This window comes from Saimiri boliviensis, chromosome 16 (genome assembly GCF_048565385.1).
Source record: "Saimiri boliviensis isolate mSaiBol1 chromosome 16, mSaiBol1.pri, whole genome shotgun sequence".
Taxonomy (NCBI): domain Eukaryota; kingdom Metazoa; phylum Chordata; class Mammalia; order Primates; family Cebidae; genus Saimiri; species Saimiri boliviensis.
Genome location: NC_133464.1, coordinates 75,781,267 through 75,802,283, shown reverse-complemented (window position 1 = coordinate 75,802,283; position 21,017 = coordinate 75,781,267). Strand labels below are relative to the sequence as shown.

General features: G+C 45.7%; 1 protein-coding gene across 8 annotated transcripts in view; it reads right to left on the bottom strand.

Annotated features, from left to right (window-relative positions):
* Positions 1-21,017, bottom strand: part of STARD13 (StAR related lipid transfer domain containing 13) — a 540,046-nt gene that overhangs the window by 9,129 nt on the left and 509,900 nt on the right. For 7 of the 8 annotated variants that reach the window (XM_074387852.1, XM_074387853.1, XM_074387854.1 and 4 more), the window contains 5 exons: positions 13,223-13,421; positions 7,591-7,801; positions 6,681-6,795; positions 5,590-5,811; positions 4,494-4,711 (listed from right to left, as the gene is read on the bottom strand). In XM_074387852.1, the coding sequence (XP_074243953.1) occupies positions 4,494-4,711; positions 5,590-5,811; positions 6,681-6,795; positions 7,591-7,801; positions 13,223-13,421 (965 nt within the window). The remainder of the gene's footprint in view (positions 1-4,493; positions 4,712-5,589; positions 5,812-6,680; positions 6,796-7,590; positions 7,802-13,222; positions 13,422-21,017) is intronic. The other variant, XM_010344999.3, reaches the window with a different exon arrangement.

Here is a 21,017-nt window from a genome sequence, read left to right as displayed (position 1 = left end):
ATGCTCTTTTAACTCCTCCATTTTCACGCACTCCTTCCTAGTCATCCCCTCATGCCCCGTGCCCCTTTTAGGACGGGACATTCTAACCAAGCTGCAGGCAACTATCATCTTCCCACATACTAATGCCAGTACCTTCCTTCTTTCCCTGGTTACCAACCCGCCGGCCCCCCACCAGGCGGTCCAACTCCTTCCTAGCGTTTGTCCACAGGTATGGGATACCAGTACTCCCTCCGTGGCCTCCCATCATCAGCCTGTTCGCATTCGCTTAAAGGACCCCTCCTCTTTCCCTGCTCGCCCCCAGTTTCCCATCTCAAAAACCCACCGGTGGGGCCTCCGCCCCATCATAGAAGCATTAAAAAAACACGGTCTACTAATTCCTATCAACTCCCCTTGTAATACTCCCATCCTGCCAGTTAAAAGGCCCTCTGGTCAGTACAGGCTAGTCCAAGACCTCCGCCTTATCAACACAGCTGTCATACCTGTACACCCGGTGGTCCCAAACCCGTACACCATTCTCTCACATATCCCTCCTACAACCACCCACTTCACAGTATTAGACCTAAAAGATGCGTTCTTTACCATCCCCTTACATCCTGATTCCTATTTCCTGTTCACTTTCACATGGGAGGACCCTGCCTCTAACACTTCTCAACAACTCACCTGGACTGTCCTACCTCAGGGATTCCGAGACAGTCCCCACCTGTTCAGCCAGGCTTTAGCCACTGACTTACAAAATTGTAACATTGCCCCATCCTGCCTGCTTCAATATGTAGATGACCTTTTAATCTGCTCTCCATCTCACTATGAATGCCTTTCAGCTACCACCACCCTGCTAAACTTCCTGGGCAACAAAGGGTACCGAGTATCGCCTGCCAAGGCACAGATAGCCACCCCCTCTGTCACGTATTTAGGGCTACAAATTACCCCTAAGCATCGGGCAATTACTACTGATAAATTACAAGCCCTAAAAACTCTTCAACCTCTTACCTCAGCAAGTGAAATCCTTTCTTTCCTGGGTTTAGTAGGATTCTTCCGACACTGGGTGCCCAACTTCGCTCTCTTAGCCAAACCACTCTACCAAGCAGCAAAGCAGACCCCCGTAGGACCCCTAACCTCCCAGGGAACTGTTAACCAGGCCTTTAATGCTCTCCTAAAAGCCTTATCCACAACTACCAGTCTAGCTCTACCTAACCCAAACAAGCCCTTCCACCTATATACAGACGAGAAGCAGCACACAGCAGTAGGTGTCCTTACTCAGCCAATAGGATCCACTCTCCTACCAATAGCTTATCTGTCCAGACAATTAGACCCCACTGTACAGGGATGGCAGCCATGCCTACGGGCCCTCGCAGCAGCAGTCAACCTCACTACTGAGGCCCTAAAACTCAACCTGCACCAACCCCTCCAAGTTTTCTCCCCACACCGGCTCACTGACCTACTCACTCACCAAGCTTTAACTCATCTCGGGCCCTCCTGACTTCAACTTCTACACGTACTATTCATCGAAAACCCTGCAATCACTCTTTCACATTGCTCCCCTTTAAATCCGGCTACCCTCCTTCCTCTCCCCTCGGAGCCTTCAACACAGCACTCCTGCTCCAAAATTCTTGACCTCAGTCAGTCCCCGCGCCCAAATTTGGCTGACCAGCCCATTCCAGCAGCCTCAGTCACTCTCTACGTTGACGGTAGTTCAGCCCTCACCACCCCAGGACCCCGAAAAGCTGCCTATGCCATTGTTACAGACACTGACGTCATTGAAGCTCAGCCTCTGCCCCCAGGAACTACCTCTCAACAAGCTGAGTTAATTGCCCTTACTCGGGCATTAATCTAGGCAACCGGAAAAGTAGTCAACATTTACACAGACTCCAAATATGTCTTCCTAATCGCTCACTCCCACTGCATGATATGGAAAGAACGGGGCTTCCTTACCACTAAAGGCACCCCCATTCTCAATGGAAAACTCATCTCTCAGCTTATTCAGGCAATCCAACTTCCCAGCAAGGTAGCTATCATCCATTGCAGGGGACACCAATCCTCACGTACTCCTGTAGCTAAGGGAAATGCCTTTGCTGACTCCGTTGCAAAAACAACAGCCAAAAAAAAGGCCCCTCCCACCACTCTCTATTTCCTTTCCAAAACATACGACCCCCAATACTCTCCCACGGAGTTAGCCAACCTTCAATCTTTACCCAATGTTCAATTCAGGGACAGCTGGACTTTTAAGCACAATCTCCTTATACTCCCTGAAAAACAAAGATACCAAATAATTCAAGACATTCACAACTCACTCCACATTGGACCCAAAGCCTTGTACCACTTCCTCAGTCCACTTTTTTGCCCCCACAACCTCCTCAACACCATACAGAAAGTCCAGTCCTCCTGTACTATCTGTGCAAAAGCCAACCCCCAACGTTCCTGTCATCCTCGGCGTCAACTTCATCAACTACGTGGGTTTCTGCCTGGCCAAGATTGGCAGATTAACTTTACCCACATGCCAAAACACAAACAATACCGCTATCTACTAACCATTGTTGACACTTTTTCAGGCTAAATTAAAGCTTACCCCACAGCCTCCGAGTCGGCGGGAACAGTAGCCACTCATCTTATCCAAGACATCATCCCCCGGTTTGGACTCCCAGCCACCGTACAGTCGGATAACGGCCCAACCTTCATCTCTAAAGTTACTAACGCTGTTTCCACTTCCTTAGGAATCCAGTGGAAATTACACGCTGCCTATCATCCCCAGTCTTCTGGTAAGGTAGAACGGGCCAATGGCCTCATCAAGGAGCATTTAACCAAACTTATACTCGAACTCCGCCAGTCCTGGGTTACACTGCTCCCCATCGCCCTTGCCAGGTTAAGAGCAAGTCCTCGAGGCCCAGCACAGCTTAGCCCGTTTGAGCTACTGTATGGTCGCCCCTTCTTACTTTCAATTCCTCCATCACCCGAAGCCACTCCTTTAAGTAACTACCTCCCATACTTCACTCTCCTTCAAAATCTCCTTAGGGAACACGCCAACGCCTCTCTTCCACAGCCCACTCAACCATCCGAAACCACCCAAAAGGTATCTCCGGGTGACTCAGTCCTTATTAAATCCCTCTCCCCAAAGCCTCTCGCCCCCAAGTGGGAGGGACCCTACACAGTCATCCTCACCACGCCATCAGCCATAAAAGTTGCTGAACTTCAATCGTGGGTCCACCTGTCACGGGTAAAATGAGCACCACCACCCTCACCCTTCTGGAAAGCAATCCCTACAGGCCCCCTGTCCATCAAGTTAACTAAATTCTAATTTTTCTAAAATACTAGTCCTGGCAGTCTTCCTGACCGTTCTGCTTCCAGGAACTCGTGCTGGTTTTAACCTTCCTACAGCAACGCTTCCGAGAGCTGACCCGAGTCACCCTCAACCAAATGCTCCTCCAGCCGCTCAATGCAATCGACCAGACCAAGGAGAGCCCCCGCTAGCCAGCCTAACTCCTTATCTCCTTCCCCTCGTCGCCCAAAGTCAGCAGGAAGCAGCCAGAAAGAAAACCGTTGCCCCTTTTCCTCTTTAAGGAGTTGGGAATGTCTGGTAGAGGACCCTTGGATCCCCTCTTGCTCCCACCCAGGCCCCGGCCACGTGGAAAATACCTAACCTCACCACGTGGACATCCTTTGTCTCACACTGCCCAGCGTCCTAGCCCCAAGCACAAACGACCCTGGGTGACTCAGCAACTTTCTGCCCAGCAACCGATCAGACCAATCACTGACCACCTCATCAGCCCTTCGCTGACTTCCCGCCTGATGGTCAAACTGACCAATCACCATCTGTCGCATCAGCTCCTTCACTCCCCGGTTCCCCCACCTCTATAAAAATCACGGAACAAAGAAAACCGGCGCGAGACTGCTGACCCTCCCCTGCTGTACGGGTCCAGTCAGTCCACCCGGGGATTTTTCCAATAAAGCCTGAACATCCTACTCATTCGGCTCCATCTGGCTCAATTGGCTTAATTCCTGGGGTCTCAGCAAACAAGTGGTCCAGGCAGGCCGGACAGTAACCAGCTATAAACATCTGAAGTTATACAGATGACTTCTGATGTCATACCTACTCCAGTCCTGACAGTTACACGCACTTTCCCTTGGGGGAGAAAAGCAAGATCAGAAGAAAAGCCAGTGAGATGCATCTGCATAATTTGGCAGAAAGCGCTACTGGACAAACAGCAGCTTTTCTGAGCCGTCTGTTCTGAGGAAATGAATAATATTTATGGCCTAAAAAACTGTGTCCTCCACAAGGAGAGGGGCCGTCAGAGTGCCCTGGCAGAGCTGTAGTCTGGATGAAAAGATGCAGGAAGTCCGGCATTAAAATGGAAAACTCAGCTGTCACTGAGGGAAATAAGAGCCGGCTTGGTGTTTCCCGTGGAGGCTGGACTTCAGTGGGAGATCCCAGGAGGTGCTCACATCTGCAGCTCGCATCCCGCCTTTGGAACAGAACATCATAAACCCTGAGTCAGGCTCACCTGAGAACCACGAAGTCTCTGGAAGGATGGGGGGCCATGCTGTTCAACACGTACTGGTAGATTTCCGTTTGTCGGTCTAGACTCTCCACAACCTTCCACTGCACAAAGTCCTCGTCCCACAGGTGCCGCTCTCTCAGCACACGGTTCAGGACCACCGAGGGGGGCGCTTCCACCTCCACAGAAGCCTTCCACAGCTTCAGTGGGTTCCCGTCGCCCACCTTGGGAAAGACAACATCAGACGCTGAAGAGGCTGTCTGGGATATGGGTCCAACATTTTTTGTTTGGGCTTTGGGTTTTCCTACCATACTTTGCTGGGTGTTCAAAAACCATCACTGATTATGTAAATTGAAGGTGATGCTACATACCTCAGATTTAGCATTTTAGGCCTTGAGCCGAAAAGAATAATAATGCGGTGGCTCACGCCTATAATCCCAGCACTTTGGGAGGCTGAGGTGGGCAGATCACGAGGTCAGGAGATTGAGACCATCTTGGCCAACATGGTAAAACCCCGTCTCTACTAAAAATACAAAAATTAGCTGGGTGTGGTGGCATGTGCCTGTAATCCCATCTACTCGGGAGGCTGAGGCATGAGAGTCAGTTGAACCCTGGAGGTGGAGGCTGCAGTGGGCCGAGATTGTGCCATTGTACTCCAGCCTGGTGACAGAGCAAGACTCAGTCTCAAAAACAAACAAAAAATAATGATTATGATAAAAATGCTAATCACCAACAAGCATGGCAATTACTATGTGCCAGGCACTGTTCTAAGTCATTGGTTTTTAAATTAGCCTTCCTCCGACAGTGGTATTCTTACAACGTCCATTTTGCTGATGGGAAAACCGAGGCACAGAGGGGTGTGTGACTTGCCCAATATTACACAACTAAGGGGTAGAGACAGGACTGGGATCCAGCCATCTGGCTCTATAGTCTGCCCTCTGATTATAGGCAACAGGTCTCTGGACTGAGTCTTTGAGTGGTACATGTGCCTTGACTGTGCCAAGCCCTGTGGACACTGCAGCCATTTTTCAATGCAAGAACAAATGTCTGATTGTTAGCTGTGGCTTTCTGGGGGTGATCTTTCTCCATGCCCTGAGATTACCTTTTTGAAAGCAAGGTCGGTATTGTCGGTGCTGGAGCACGTGACCCATCCCTTGAACTTCTCCTTGGCTTCTTTCTGGAGGCCCTGGATGAGATGGTTCAGGTAAGTGTGGAAAGTTGCCCCACTCTCCTCCAGCTGTGTCCCCAATTCTTTCAGGGTAGGCACGTGGATCTCAGCCTCCACATATGAGTTACGAGACTGGGCCACCAACTCGTGTGGAACCTAGACCAATGGATGCATGAAAGGGCAACACACTGAGCCAAAGAAACGCCGAGACTCAGAGAGAGCAAAGCCATTTCACCCACAACCTGGCTTGGAGCCATGGGCCCAGGGCCCCAGGGCCGGAGATGTTTTTCTAAGATCACTGCCAAGGCCAGGAGGGGCCTTTCTAAAGTCAGGAAATACACATGTTTCTGAGGCTGTATTTATAACTCAAAACATTGCAAAGACTTCCTCTTCATTCTTTCCATTTCCCTTTTATTTTACCTTCAATGTCTTTTTATTCAATTTGGCAAAATGTGGGCTCAAACTTTACCCACTGTGAATAAGACTTAAAACGGATAGACTTGTGAAGGGAAACATCAAACATGACTTGGGCATAGCTTGACTTTTTTAGCACACTTTTCCCATTGACAAATGCCAATTCTATCACAAAAGTATGCCACAAGTCTGGTTCACTTACTTCTTTTACATGCCTGTGGCTGTATTCACAAGCTGTCATTAGTTCTTAGCAACAAAGATTGCTCAGTATCACAAACACACTCACACAGAAGTTTAACCTAATCAAATCCCAGGGTGAAATCAAACAGAACGTAATTGGCTGACTGGCCTTGAACCTGACAATGGCAGGTGATGCAGCTGTTTGCAGGAAAACCATCAGTACAGTAACCCCGAGTGTCTTTATCAAAGCCTCAATTGTATAGCTAGCTCCTCATCTTTTTTGGAAGCAAAGACCCATGTTATAGCATATACTATTGTCATTATAAAATCAGGAACAAACAGATAGAAACTGTAAATGTAGCAACAATCCCAGGCGTCTTATCTAGTTCCAAGAGCTACAAGGGAGGCGGAGGTTCGAGCCTTTTGCTCACCTCAAAAAGTCTGTCGCATTCCATGATCATGTGCGCAAGCCCCTGAGCTGCTGCCAGATTCTCGTTGAGGTCCTTTTGATCTGGCTTCCCGGTGGCATATTTCTTCTGTATGACTCTGTAATTGAATGTGAGTGTGCTAGAGGATCCCACACCAAAGAGCTTGTCACAATACCAGACTCATCCCTTTGGTTTTCTGTTTATACCCAGATGCTCTCCAGATCCCATGCGTTGGCATTTCCAAATAAAAACAATGATCACATATCTTAGATATTCTGAATCAAACTAACAGTCTGACAGTTCACAAGGAAAAATCTTGGAAAACTAAAAGGGCAGGAAGAATGGTGGGGGAAGAAATTAGTCTGTTTTTCCAAAGTTTGAAACCCCTTAACTGCAAGCTCCTGTGCTCTGGTCTTAAAGATAGCCTTTTAAACTAAAGATTGTAAAATACTACTTTGTGAATGTTTTCCTCCTCACTCACACAGACAAAACAAAACTCAGGCTTTCTGGATCACAACTGGCATTCTTCAATGCTAGCTCAATAATTCTATGAATCTGAGCCCTGTGAATTAGGGTGCCTCACAAGATTTTCTGATTATGAAGAGTGTTTGACAAATCCTGAAGTTGAAATGTAGCATGAGACACATTTTATCTATCTATAATCTATTATCTATCTCTATTATCTATTTCTCTCATTGTCATATGTCATTATCTATGTATCATCTGTCAATCTATCATCTATCTATCTATGTATCTACCTACCTACCTATCATCTGTCTATCAATATATCCATTCATGTCTATCTATTTATCTATCTGTCCATCCATCCATCCATCCACCCAACCTGTCTTATGAACTGTGGGGAATGCCTGCTTTGGGATTACTGCTGTTGCTGAGAAAAAGAAAAACCCACCGTGGAGAGCTTTCTTTCTTCAATAAATTAAGATGAAAGAGGGAGGGGGCCAGACACACTGCCAGGTTCATGGGCGTCATCTGATTCTCTTCCACTAAGTTGACGACATCATTCAGGAAACACAAGAGCGTCTGCAGGACCTCCCTGTTCTCATCGGCCAGTAGCAGGATGGTGGCCTGCACAGCCTGCAGCCGCTGCTCTTTGGGGACATCTGAGGAAAAGTAGATGCCAGGTCATTGGAGGAGCAGTCACAGAAAGAGCCAGCTGGGAGGCATTGCATAAGCTCTACCTTCCTGGTGTGAAGGCATACTCAGAGTCATCATCAACAACCAGAACAGCAGGGAAAGTACAAAGCAGTCAGTAATTGCTGAGGGCTCACAGCGCATGGGAGGCAGAGCTGAGTCCCAACCCTTGCAGTTGAACTCTGGGACCGGCAGTCTTGATGGCCAAGCTGGGTTTAGAAAGGGTCACCACCATCCTGGCTTTTTATATTCTGAGCAATAAATCTGCTTTCAGAAGGCTTCTGGGTGACGTTGGTGATTAGGGCTCTGTCAACCTGGTGCCCCTCTTGCCCATCCTCCCTGCCAGACAGCTTGGGAAGCCCCTCTTAGGATGCCCAGGGCCCCATAGGACACGGTTGGAAAACCACTGTGTTAGGGGAACAGTAGCCTCCCCTTGCCTTTCTCCACCCCTGGCAGCCAGGCCATAATGCCAGTGCCGTGCAATTCACCGGATGGGCTTGAGCTGGTGGGCTCTCTGACCTCATTCCTAGAGGGCCAGCTTCTCGAGGGGAAGCCTGGCGTATCTTCATTTTTCCCTACAAATCCCCCAGGGCTTGCTTTGCAGGATGCCTGCTACGGACTTCATGTGGAGACCCAGTGTCACCTGTTCCATAATCTTGGGCTTTATGGAAATTGAGGCTGTGCTTGCAGAAGAAGAACCAGGCTGCCTAAGGTTACAGGGAATGTCTGGCCCTTCTCAGTCCCATTCCCCTTGAGGTGGTCCCTGTGGTGGTGGGTGCTGATTATGCAGGCTTAATGGGGTATTGGTTCCACCAAGATGAGGTGAACGAAATGGAAAATCACACCAAATGAGTGCTCGTGCTGCCTTCACCCATGGCTGTGTTTATCTAGTGATTACTTTAGTCCTCTCATTGCAAAAGACACTGTCGGAAGCTTGCTTCCGTCAACACTATCGTCTTTCTTAAAATGCCATGTTCTGGAGCAGAGGTCTCCACACTAGGGTCACTGCACTCTCAAGGGGCGAGGAGGTGTGCTCCTGACAGTCTCTTGAGGTGTGAGAAGAAAATCATTAGCACTCCCACGTTTGTTTATCTTTTCTTTCATCCATTAAAAATATTGAGTGGGTGTGTTTGATAATGTGATAGTACATTACAGTATATCCAGTATGTTTATATTACTAAACACAAATACACATTCCGATATTTGCTACTGGCAGGAGTACACGAGAAGAACACACTCAGAGCTGGCTGCTGGAGAGGGGCTGGGGTGTGACCTTCTGCGCGGGTCCTGGCTGACCCCAGGGTTTGTGGTCCTGGGGGCTACCGATGCTGGATTCACTCACATTCTCACGTGGGAGGCATGATGTCACGCCCCAAGGCTGGCCACACTCTGGCCCTGATCAGCAAATCCAGTCTGAAACCCGTCCCCACTCCCACCACGGCCATTGTGTACTGGCACCAGACATACCTGGGGTTCACAGAGAAGAGCCATTTTGTTAAAATTATAGCAAACCCATTTTCTTACTCTTGCTTGGGGTGGAGCAGAAACAGATGGTTCTAATGATCTCAAGCTTGTGAGAGGTGTTACAAATTCTGCTTGAGCTGCTGAATTGTTTTAAATATGCTGCTCTATTGTAAGGTGTCCAGTGTGTATACACTGTTTAACTTTAGGTTCTTAAGCTTCTTTTCCATGCCAACATTTTTTCTCAGCCATCATTTTTGAAGGGTCACCTGCCATCTCTATATGTTGTCTCAATTTCGTTTCTATTCACTTGTTTTTTAATCCCTCAAAAATACTTCCTGTCCATCATCATTATTTACTAAAAATGCTTGCAAAGGTCAACTATGAATACCTAAATTCAGCATTCGTTGTGGATCGTCTACTCTTTTAGCTTTCTGTTATACGCCACGCTGCTGCAGGTCCTGTCCCTTTCCTGGCTCTAAGGGACTGATTCTAGGTGTGAATTTCTAAGTGTGGAGAATTTGCAATCACGTGGGGGTTACTGGCACCTCAAATTCAGAATCCTGTGGATTCTGAACCCTTCTCCCCTCCGATTTCCACATTCTTTCAATCATCAAGCCTTAAAGCCTATGGTTGTCTTTGACCCCTCCATCCTTCTCCCTCCTCTAGATGGGTAGGATTCAGATATTTTCACCGCTCCTCCAACATTCCAATTTATTTAACCATTTGACAAAAGCCCAAGAAGTGGCATAGCTGAAAACAGAACTTCTCTGGATAGCTGGAGGAGGAACTGTCCCTCTCTGCCACAGCAGCAGTTCAGAAACTTTGACTCTAGGGTGTACGCATGGAAGGTCTTTTCTCCCGCCTCCCTGCTGGAAGTTCCTGCAGGTAATCCAGAGCCTTGATTAGTGTGCTGACTCCCTGAGCCTCCATGCTCATCCAGGCCAGTGCCTCTTGTGCACCACTTCTAGATTCCTGGGGCAACGACACAGTGCTGTGCACTTTCTCCCTGCAGCAGATACAAGGCTGGCCACCTACTCGACTCAGTGCCCGTTCTTCCCTTCCTCCTCATTAAGAAAACACATGTTCTGCTCAGGTGTGAGCTGCACTATACTTAGGGAAATGGGTTCCCCAATTAGACCCAGGGATGAACCAAGTGGGCCTAAATCAAAACTGGCAATCCAGGTCTTCTTTCCACTGTTGGGTTTCGGGGGAAAATTATAAACCATTTCTGCCTCAGGGGACCAAGGAAAATGCCAAGAGCTTCTGCAAGATGTATGTCCCTGAGAAAACCAGACACATGCCAAGGAGAAGCGCTGTTACTCTCTTCTTGCCTCAGAATGTGATTTTGTGAAGATGTGATACTTTTAAGTGGTGACAATCATATTGTTGACATTAAAGGCAAAGCTAAGAGAAGCTGACTTTAGACCTGGCATCACTGAGCTGTGGGATACCCAACTCTGGAATTACGTGAGATAATAAAATATACTTATTATATAAATGACTGTTCATTGGATATCTGTTCTGTCTTTACAGCTGAGAGCATTGTAACTGGTAAGTCCCTCAACAACACCTGAGGGTTCCCCAATACTTAATGAATCAAGCATAAGCTCTTGCCCTAATACTCAATGTCCCTCCAACGTATGGCTCCAGTGTTGTTTTTCAGTGTCATTTGGTGTCACTCTGTACGTGTGCCATACATGCAAGCCAGATGAATACTCTGGGCTTTCCTGACATCTGCTTATGTTATCTGCAGAGCAAGTACCCAAAACGTGTTCCTCACATGTCTCAGCCTTCAGTTGTCACTTCCTCCATGAAGCCCTCATTCTTCATCTCTCCCTCCTTGAACTTTTCTTTGTAACCTTTCTATGGAACTTCTCCAACTTAGTTGTGTTGGAGTTATTTATGTTCATGCCTCATCTCCCTTAATTGTAAGATCCTTAAGAGAGTGAGTCTCCCATACATATGCTCCGCCATGCTCAGCACAGTGCCTGGTACAGAAGCCACACTCTGTAAATGTTTGCTCAGCTAAAGCAAAGCCTGCTTTGATCTGGCTTCTTGCTTGTGACTCAGAAAGGGCCAAAGACATTTATTTCTTGAAAGTAATGTGGCTTTAGCCTTAGACTAGTATCAAACTTAACCCAAGAACTGATTAAATGTAAAGACTCATATCTGATACTGATACTTCTAAACCATAAGGGAGGCTTCACTGAAAATGCAGTTTAACCTCTCACAGCAACAATATCAAGAACTCCCTGTTTGGGCTCTAGCAACTTGAATCATTAATTTAACTTAACCTACTCGCTTTGGAAAACTAATATTTACTTAGTGGGTTGCCACCTTAATCTGTTTTCACAAGTGGTTCTGATTACAATCCTTCCTGAGTTTGCAGTATCATGGGCTCCTTAAACACATTTTGTACAGAATTCTCTATAGCACAGATATTCTTCAAATTGGATCAAGTCCATATCAAGGTCCATTTCAGGCATATTTTGCTGAAGACTTAAAACTCAAAGTCCACGGGCCAAATGGCTTTCTTTCCCCCATGAACTGGGATCTGGTCATCAAAATAATTCATAATGTTAACACTGTCATATCTAGCAAAGAGTCACAAGTTTAATTTCTTTCTCTTTTTTTTTGAGATGGACTCTCTCTCTGTCACTCAGGCTGGAGTGCAGTGGTGTGATCTCTGCTCACTGCAACCTCCACCTTTTGGGTTTGAGTGATTCTCCAGTCTCAGCCTCCTGAGTAGCTGGAATTTCAGGCACCTGCCACCATGTTCAGCTAATTTTTGTATTTTTTAGTAGAGATGGGGTTTCACCATGTTGGCCAAGTGAGTCTTGAACTCCTGACCTCAGACAATCTGACTGCCTCGGCCTCCCGAAGTGCTGGGATTACAGGCGTGAGCTACCACGCCGGGCCCGTGTTTATTTCTAACATTCCCATTGCAACCACCTATAGTAGAATATGCTTCTTAATCCACAATTTTCAGTGATTAATTATGCAGGCTTTGCTGAGAATTTAACATCATTTTTAAAACTCCAAGTGAAAATATAAACCAGTTTATTTAAGCTTAAGCCTTGATTTGGTTTGCTTACTTTTCACCAATGAAAATACATTTTGCTAAAACACATTTCCATTTATTTCTAGTCATTTTAATTCATGTCACTTTGAATTTCCTATATCTCAAAAAAATTCTTCCTTTTAAAAAAATTGAAGAAGTTCTGATAAATACCTATATACGAAACAACTTCGATTGTGTCCCCTTTCCATTTTAATTTTTTTGTAAATGTATTGAAAGTTTGTTTTAGATTTTACACAGAACTCTATTGAGAAGGAATATTTTGAGGTCAAAAAGATATATATATATATATATATATATATATATATATATATATTTTTTTTTTTTTTTTTTTTTTTTTTTTTTTTTTTTTTTTAGACAGAGTTTCGCTCTTGTTACCCAGGCTGGAGTGCAATGGCGTGATCTCGGCTCACCGCAACCTCTGCCTCCTGGGTTCAGGCAATTCTCCTGCCTCAGCCTCCTGAGTAGCTGGGATTACAGGCACGCGCCACCATGCCCAGCTAATTTTTTGTATTTTTAGTCGAGACAGGGTTTCACCATGTTGACCAGGATGGTCTCGATCTCTTGATCTTATGATCCACCCGCCTCAGCCTCCCAAAGTGCTGGGGTTACAGGTGTGAGCCACCGCGCCCGGCCAAAAAGGTATTTTTAAACGCATAAAGAAATGGCCTGCAGATTTCCAAATCAAACTTTGAGCAAAAGTTACTTCTGGAGAGGAGAGCAGGATTACGTACATCTTTATGGATTCATGTATTATTCACATAATTCAAACTCAATCTATAGGGAATTGTTTTTGTTAAAGCGGAAGGATGCTCACGAGAACACCAAGCTCATTATTTCCACTTACACTGATAGATGTGGAGGAAGGTCTCGCTGAGCTTGTTGGTGAAAAGAGGTTCAGGGAGGTCCCGGAAGAACTGTTTCACCATATCCGCCACATCATAAGCAGACTGGTCTTCATAGCTGACGTTCTCAGGGAAGTTCTCATTTATTTGGCGTAGGGCATGGATTCGAGACTTCACTCCCGACTTGCGAAAAAGACCCACCTGAAACAAGCCATAGGGATATGTCAGCCAGGCCACACTTGGGTGTGAGGAGGAGGAGGAGGCATGGGATGGGAACTGGATGAGCTGGAACTGCCTGCCAATTAGCACACGATGAACTACCAATGTAGCTACTTTTAGGCAGTAGTTGAACACTGTCTTCCTCGCCTATGAGATGAAGATAAGAATAAAACCTCACCTCACAGGATGACTGCGGAGAGCAAGTGAGGAAACAGATGTGCATGCGCTTTGTGACCTGTTACATCTTATCACAGTGCAGATGTTATTATTTTATTCATTTATTCAACAAGTAACCGCTGTGTATCAGGCATGCTTGGAGTTGCTAGGTGTCATCAGTGAGCAGAGCAGATAAAATTTCCTACCCTCTAGGGTTTACATTGCCATGGGGGTTTTGAGAAACTTTGGTCAATGGGAGGTTTGGTGAAACACTGTGGGTGATGAATGAAAGGATCCCAGATAAACAGTCATATCCAGTGTCCCTGCAGCGGAGAGTTTTATGAGCAATATGTTCATGAAACAGAATAATATCCTAAGTACACATTTTCATTTAAGGGATTTCTTTACTTTCCCAGCTTTGAAATTCTTGGCACTTACTTTTCTACCTGTTTGTTTTTATGCTATAAGCTATGGCTCTAGTGAGAATGACTCCTGGGTGGCTTTTTTCTCGGACCTCAAGATACTGCCATATCATGACTTATTTATCTCACAGCCTAGACTCCTCCCCGGCTTGTTGAATAAATGGAGCATTAAGGCATCAAGAACAGAGTGGCCCTAATGAGAATGAGTGAGGCAGAGGAAAGCCCTGCAAGAACGAAGATCCTGCAATGGTTGGGCACGCTAGCTCTAGGCAGGCCCCCTAGAGGAACTTCCTTTTGCTAGACTTAGCCTCTATTCAAAAAGGAACTGACCTTTCTGGGAGCCCTGGCTTATAGTGAAATAATATGTCTGCTATATTTTTAAATGCCTATAGGGAGTTGATTTTCTTCAACCCTCAATTTCCATAGCCCTCATTCCCCAGTGGCTCACGGGTTGGCCTGCTTCTGCAAAGCAAGGTAGAACCTTCCTGAGTGGCTGGACAGGTGGACAGTGGCCATTAGCATCAACCACTGCTCTTTCTCCCTATACCTGGAAGAATGCCTGATACAGGTCATCTTACTGGCCGCTCTGTGCACCAGGTCAACCTCCACCCAAGTTCGGATTTCTGACAAAGGCTTTCTTGATTGCTGCAACAAATGGAGAGCAGCTCTCATTCTTGCAAATTGCAGTAACAGCAAAAGAAGACTTTTGAGCCATGAGAGCATACTCAGGTTTTTGTATATGTCAACTGAATGGATCACAGGGGAAATTATACACTGCTACTCTTTGTGGTCATAAAACCAGAATTCTTCATAATATTTCTTTGCATTCCAAGGCTTATCACTCGAATCCCACACATCAGGATATTCAGGCTGATAATATTGTCACTTAAAATATGAATTACTTTTTTATTCTTAAAGGTTGGAGTGCCTAGAAAATGCACAATTTTGTCATACTTGGATGACTCGCCACAAAGAATCTAAACAACATTCATCTTCCTTCAACTGGCAACGACTCCAGATTTCATCAAAGGGCATGGTAAGAAAGTATATACTGTCAAAATAAAAAAAAAAAAAAAAACAGAACATTTCAAGATGTCAAGGGAGTGATTATTGGGGGGAGATCCACTTTGGACGCATTTACATCTTCTGTTTTTCTGATTCTGGAAGGAGGCCCAGGACGGTGCATAACACAGGGCTGTGCTGTGTTAGAGTTCTCAGAATCGGGATGCCCTGAAGGTAATTACTTCAGTGTGACTCACAAATATTTATCCTCACATGACTAGGTATTATTCCATTTGAGAAGAATTCCTGTTTTTTCTTAACAGCACAGGAATATTGACCAGGATCTATAAAAAGAAGAAAGCAGACAGTGTTTCTGTTTAAACTGTCGAGCACGTTCCTCTTTCATCCACCGTGTCCTGCGGGCTGATTCTGGCCACACACTCCTGCGCGTGCGCACACACATCCCAGAGATGCTATCTTCATATTGTTTGGTTCCCAAGCTGCTTTCTTGTTTCGGCAAATATTGTTATTTTAATTATTTTAGACATGTCTGGGGCTCTCCAGCTGCAGGCTCTGAGGTGACTGCTCTGACTTGAGATCTCAGGATTTCCAGAGAGTTGTCAGGGATTTATTTGTGCTGCCTCAAATTCTGACAATAACCTTCCTGCCCTGCCCTTGTCTTCTAGGGGACATGGGAAATACAGACAGACATATAATAGATATATACACACACATGTTTTCGTTTCTGTGGATTTTTGTTGGATGTATAGCAGGAACATTTTCTTTCATAAACCTAGTAAAGAAAAGGTGGTCTCAAGTCAGATTCTGGATGTAGTAGCTGATGATGGCAAAAGGGAAAGATGGAAACAACCCATCTTCAAAGCTTTTGATGAACTGATGATTAAGCTAACCCTGGAACCGTTCTATTTCCTGACCTTTTTTTTGTTTTTGTTTTTGAGATGGAGTCTCACTCTGTCACCCGGGCTGGAGTGCAGTGGCACAATCTCACCACAAGCTCTGCCTCCAGGGTCAAGTGATTTTCCTGCCTCAGCCTGAGAAGTAGTTGGGATTACAGGTCTCGCCACCACACCCTGCTAATTTTTGTATTTTTTAGTAGAGACAGGGTTTCACCACGTTGGCCAGGCTGGTCTCGAACTCCTGACCTCAAGTGTCTCCTGGGTGACAGAGCCAGACCCACCTTGGCCTCCCAAAGTGCTGGCATTACAGGTGTGAGCCACTGGCCTATTTCCTGACTTTTTGTTTGTGTTTTGTGAGACCATGAATTTCCTGTCATTTAAGCCATTGTGGAATGGGGCTTCTAGTGGTTGTTGTGAAAAGCCTGGAGCACAGTGAGTAGAAGATAGTCTTTCTAAGGCACAGAGAAATCTTGAGACCAGAGGAGAGCTCCCCTCTCGATCCTCACAGAACAACATGGTGATGGCAACCAGTGGTTTCCAATAATCATTTCTCCTTCTGAAAGTTTTGGCTGGGCACAGTGGCTCACGCCAGCAATCCCAGCACTTTGGGAGGCCAAGGTGGGCGGGGGGGGTGGGTGGCGGGCGGCAGGGAACACCTGATCTCAGGAGTTCGAGATTAGCCTGACCAACATGGCAAAACCCCATCTCTACTAAAAAATACAAAATACAAAATTAGCCAGGCATGGTGGTGGGTACCTGTAATCCCAGCTACTCGTGAGGCTAAGGTGGGAGAATCTCTTGAACCTGGGAGGTGGAGGTTGCAGTGAGCTGAGATTGAGCCACTGTACTCCAGCCTGGGTGACAGAGCCAGACTCCTTATCAAAAAAAAAAAAAAAAAAAAAAAAAAAAAAAAAAAAAAAAAAAGGTTCCAAAGCAAGGATTGATCTGAATTTTTGACAGGAGATTGTTTTCCACATTAAAAAAATAGAGGACTGAAGAAACCCATTGTTCATCCTTCTTCTTCTTTCCTCTTCCTCCTCCTCCTCCTCCCCCCCACCCCTCCTTCTTTTTCCTCTCTTATTTGAGACAGAGTCTCCCTCTGTCTTCCAGGCTGGAGTGCAGTGGGATGATCTCAGTTCACTGCATCTTCCACCTCCTGGGTTCAAGTGATTCTCCCACCTCAGCCTCCCGAGTAGCTAGGATTACAGGTGCGCACCACCATGCCCAGCTGATTTTTGTATTTTTTTTTTTTTTTTTTTTTTTTAGTAGAGATGGGGTTTCACCAATGTTGGCCAGGCTGATCTTCTGATCTTGAACTCCTGACCTCAAGTGATCTGCCTGCCTCAGCCTCCCAAACTGTTGGGATTACAGGTGTGAGCCAGCGCACCTGCCCCATTGCTCATCCTTCTAAGCACAGCAGATGGGCAGGCAACAGCCCCAGCTCCCTCAGCTTCCTTATGAGGAAGATCCCAGGAAGGCATGTTTTTCTTTTGCCTTTGTGTCTGTCACTCATGGCAGGCAGCCTGGGCAGTCACGCAGGGTCTCATACACTTGGTTTAACGCTCTGCTGTCTTGGTTTTGAAATTCTCAATGATTTATGAACAAGGGATCTCACATTTTCTCTTTCCACTGGTCCCATCAATGACATAACAGGTCCTGCTGTCATCTACTGTTAAAGATCAGCCCAGACACTCTCTTGAGAAAGGGGAGGATGACCGTCAGCAATGCAGAGTTCATTTTATAAGCATCTTTCTTGTATGTGATCTCTTGGTCCTTTTGAAGATAAAAGGGTGAGTGATGAGTGTCCCCTTGGTCTAGTTTTCCTGTTGCCTCTCTCTTTTGTCTTTCACCTAAAAACCTAGCTATGAAAAGTGAGGACTCAGCTGGGCACGGTGGTTCAGGCCTGGAATCCCAGCACTTAGGGAGGTCGAGACAGGTGGATCACCTGGGGTCAGGAGTTCGAGACCGGGCTGGCCAACATGGTGAAACCCCATCTCTACTAAAAATACAAACATTATCTGGGTGTGGTGGTGCTTACCTGTAATCCCAGCTACTTGGGAGGCTGAGACAGGAGAATCACTTGAACCCGGGAGGAGAAGTTTGCAGTAAGCCAAGATGGGGCCACTGCATTCCAGCCTGGGTGACAGAGCAAGAGTACATCTCAAAAAAAAAAAAAAAAAGAAAAGAAAAAGAAAAAAGAAAAAAGCGAGGACTCAAGGATAATTTCACTGGCTAGCCCCAGAGCACTGCTCACTTTATCTGAGGCAGGCGACAGGCAAAGTGACGAACAGGCAGTGGGGCGGGGACCCTTGTACTGAGCACTAAGAATCTTCCCAGCATAATTAGGCTTTTAAAACTCACTGCTCTCTGAGGAGGAGAGGCTGAGCATGAGTGCTGCATTAGAATTCAAATTCCATCTGAATAATATTAAATCTCCCTCTTGGCATCCTGTTTATGCTAATCTTTTTCAGGACTTAATGATGTTTATCAGGACTTCCATTTCCTCTTCTTTAGAAATGTGCTCAGCTAATGAAGGAAGGTTGGTTTTCTTCAGAAAGAGACAGATTCATCAGAAGAGTATGCGGCAGATTCTTATTTTGAGCATTGCAGGTTTAGCCTCTCACTGCAGTGACTTCATATTCATCAGGAACCAGGTATAAGCCACCCTTCTGTGCACAGTTGATTTAGGGCAGAAATAAAAGCTCAGACAACAAAGCAAGGCTCCTCTCATACACTACTATGTCTGAATACAAATGGTTCATAATTGAAGGCTAAACTTCCTCATCTCGCCCACAGCCAGCTGCAAGGGCAAACACGAACACTGTTGCATCAGAGAAACTGCTGTGCATGCGGAGTGTGGAAGGCAAAAGGTGGGCGATGTTGCAGACTCTGTGGGACCTGGGTCAGTGGTAGTGAGTGCTTATATGCGGGGTGAGTGCTTAGCATGGGAGAAGGGCTGAGGCGCTGCAGGAAGCCTCCTCCTTGAGACTCCGTATGGGGTGGTGCTTCCTGTTAAAATGGGCATAGAGATGCGATATTTGCGGATGTCATGGTCTTCTGCAACTTTGAGGCTGAGATCGCAAGGCCTTGTGCAGACTGGAATCTTTTCAATTCCACGGAGGTGCTGTTGGCGAATAAAGAACGTTTGTTTGGTGTTGCTCTCCTTCCTTTTCACTCTTCCCCCACTTGCTTTTCTTATTGATTCACTTTTACCAGCTCTTGCTTGCTCTGAAATCTCTGGAACAGCCAGGTTTTGATTCCTTGTGTTTCTCTCATTCTCCCCTTTCCTTCCTATTACTACCTTCCTTTTTCCCAGGAGTCAGAGGGGTGGCCTCTGCGTGCTTTCCAGACTATGTGACAAGGAAAGGGAGAGATGTTCTGAGGTTGGAAGCCCTGGCAGGACTGGGTGTCATAGGGTGGTGACTGGCTGTGGTGAAAGTCCCTTCAATGTCCTACAGATTCTCCCATGTGACTGAGGCAAGAGACGTGTGGCTCTATTCATTTTTATTACATTTAGAATCTGTATTTATGTCTTGAAATGAGTCTTCTGCCTCCAGGGCTTTGCCGGCACCCTGTTTTTCATCTTGCCATATTCTCCCAGATTTAAAAAACTGACCTGAGATGGATGCAGGGGTGGAAGATGTTTTGGTGCCCTGCGTCTTTCTCTCTCTTGATATGACTTTTGCTTCCAAAGGGAGACTGACCCCACTAACAGTAGTGATAATGGCACTACACATTATTCAGAAGCTACAGGGGGCAGGAATGGTTTATAGTCTACACTAAATACTCTGTGGTGAATAGAATAGTGGAATTACAATTCATTTATTTATACCTGCTCTTGTTCAAGAAAGAATTCAAGGGGATTTACAGTAATCTATAAAATATAATAAGATACAATTAAATCAAAGATAAAAGATAAGAAAATTACAGCAAAAGGAAAACAAAGACAGAAAAGGTTGGACGAAACTAGGAATAAGGTTGATGCATAAAATTCATGCCAAAAAATTACATGTATTTACTCCAGACAGAACACATATTGGGCTCCAGGCTTTTTAACAGCCATTACAGTGAGGAAAAGACACCCACATGAATGAGTTTGGTGTGCACAGTATTAAAAAACAGACCACTTGTCCAAAAGAAACACAATGCTTTCAGGTGCTGCAGCCAGAGAAGGAAGCTTTTTTCTTCCCGTCTCACAGAAAGCACGTTACATGACTTAATGACCAATATCAACTACAAAATCCTGATAGTGAATTAATTCATCAGGGAGTTGCATAGGGCTGCTCCTCAATGCTAGACATGGCATCACCTCAAAGTCCACTGGGGAAAAGCAATTATAATAAGCAGCAGCAGAGTGCAGTGGTAAGGAACCTGGACTCCAGAGTTAGATTTGCAAGCAAGCGTGGCTCCACCACAGTGAACCCAGGGATAACACCATTCAAGGGTGGATATGGGAGTAAATGAGGCAATCAATGCAAACACTTAGTACAATTTCTTGAAACATGCCAGGTGGTCAAGAGAGGTTATTTTTGTTGAACTTAGGACACAGATAAGCTGCACTTCCTTTAGCCATTCCTGAACACTGTTTTCTCTTAATAGAGCTTTTGCTGATAAGCATTAGCTGGCCGTGCTTTTGGAGCAAAATATTCTCTGTGCTTGGTACAGGGCAAAGCCAAAGTTTCTAAGAGCACCAAGGAGGTGAGTTTGATACATATCTTACAGAAATTGAGATGCTTGGAAAAACATGTCTCTGAACAAAACACAATCTTGGGTCTGCACCCACCAACCAACAACAAACGTACAATTGAGGCCACAAAGCTCTATGCCAAGTGACATGCTGCAATACTTCTAGCATTGGAGTAGAGACTAGAGTGGGCTTTCCTAAATATTCACCAGATCCCACCTCTCTAAACATTTTTCTCAGTAAAACACCTTTAGAACACGATCTTGGAATAATGTGTATTCTTAGTAAAACCTCTACAACTTAAAAAAAAAAATTAAAATGCATGTGTAAGTAACCAGATTCATTGGCTGACTCTGTTAGGATGGGATTCACAAGTCAATTCATGTTGGAGCATCTG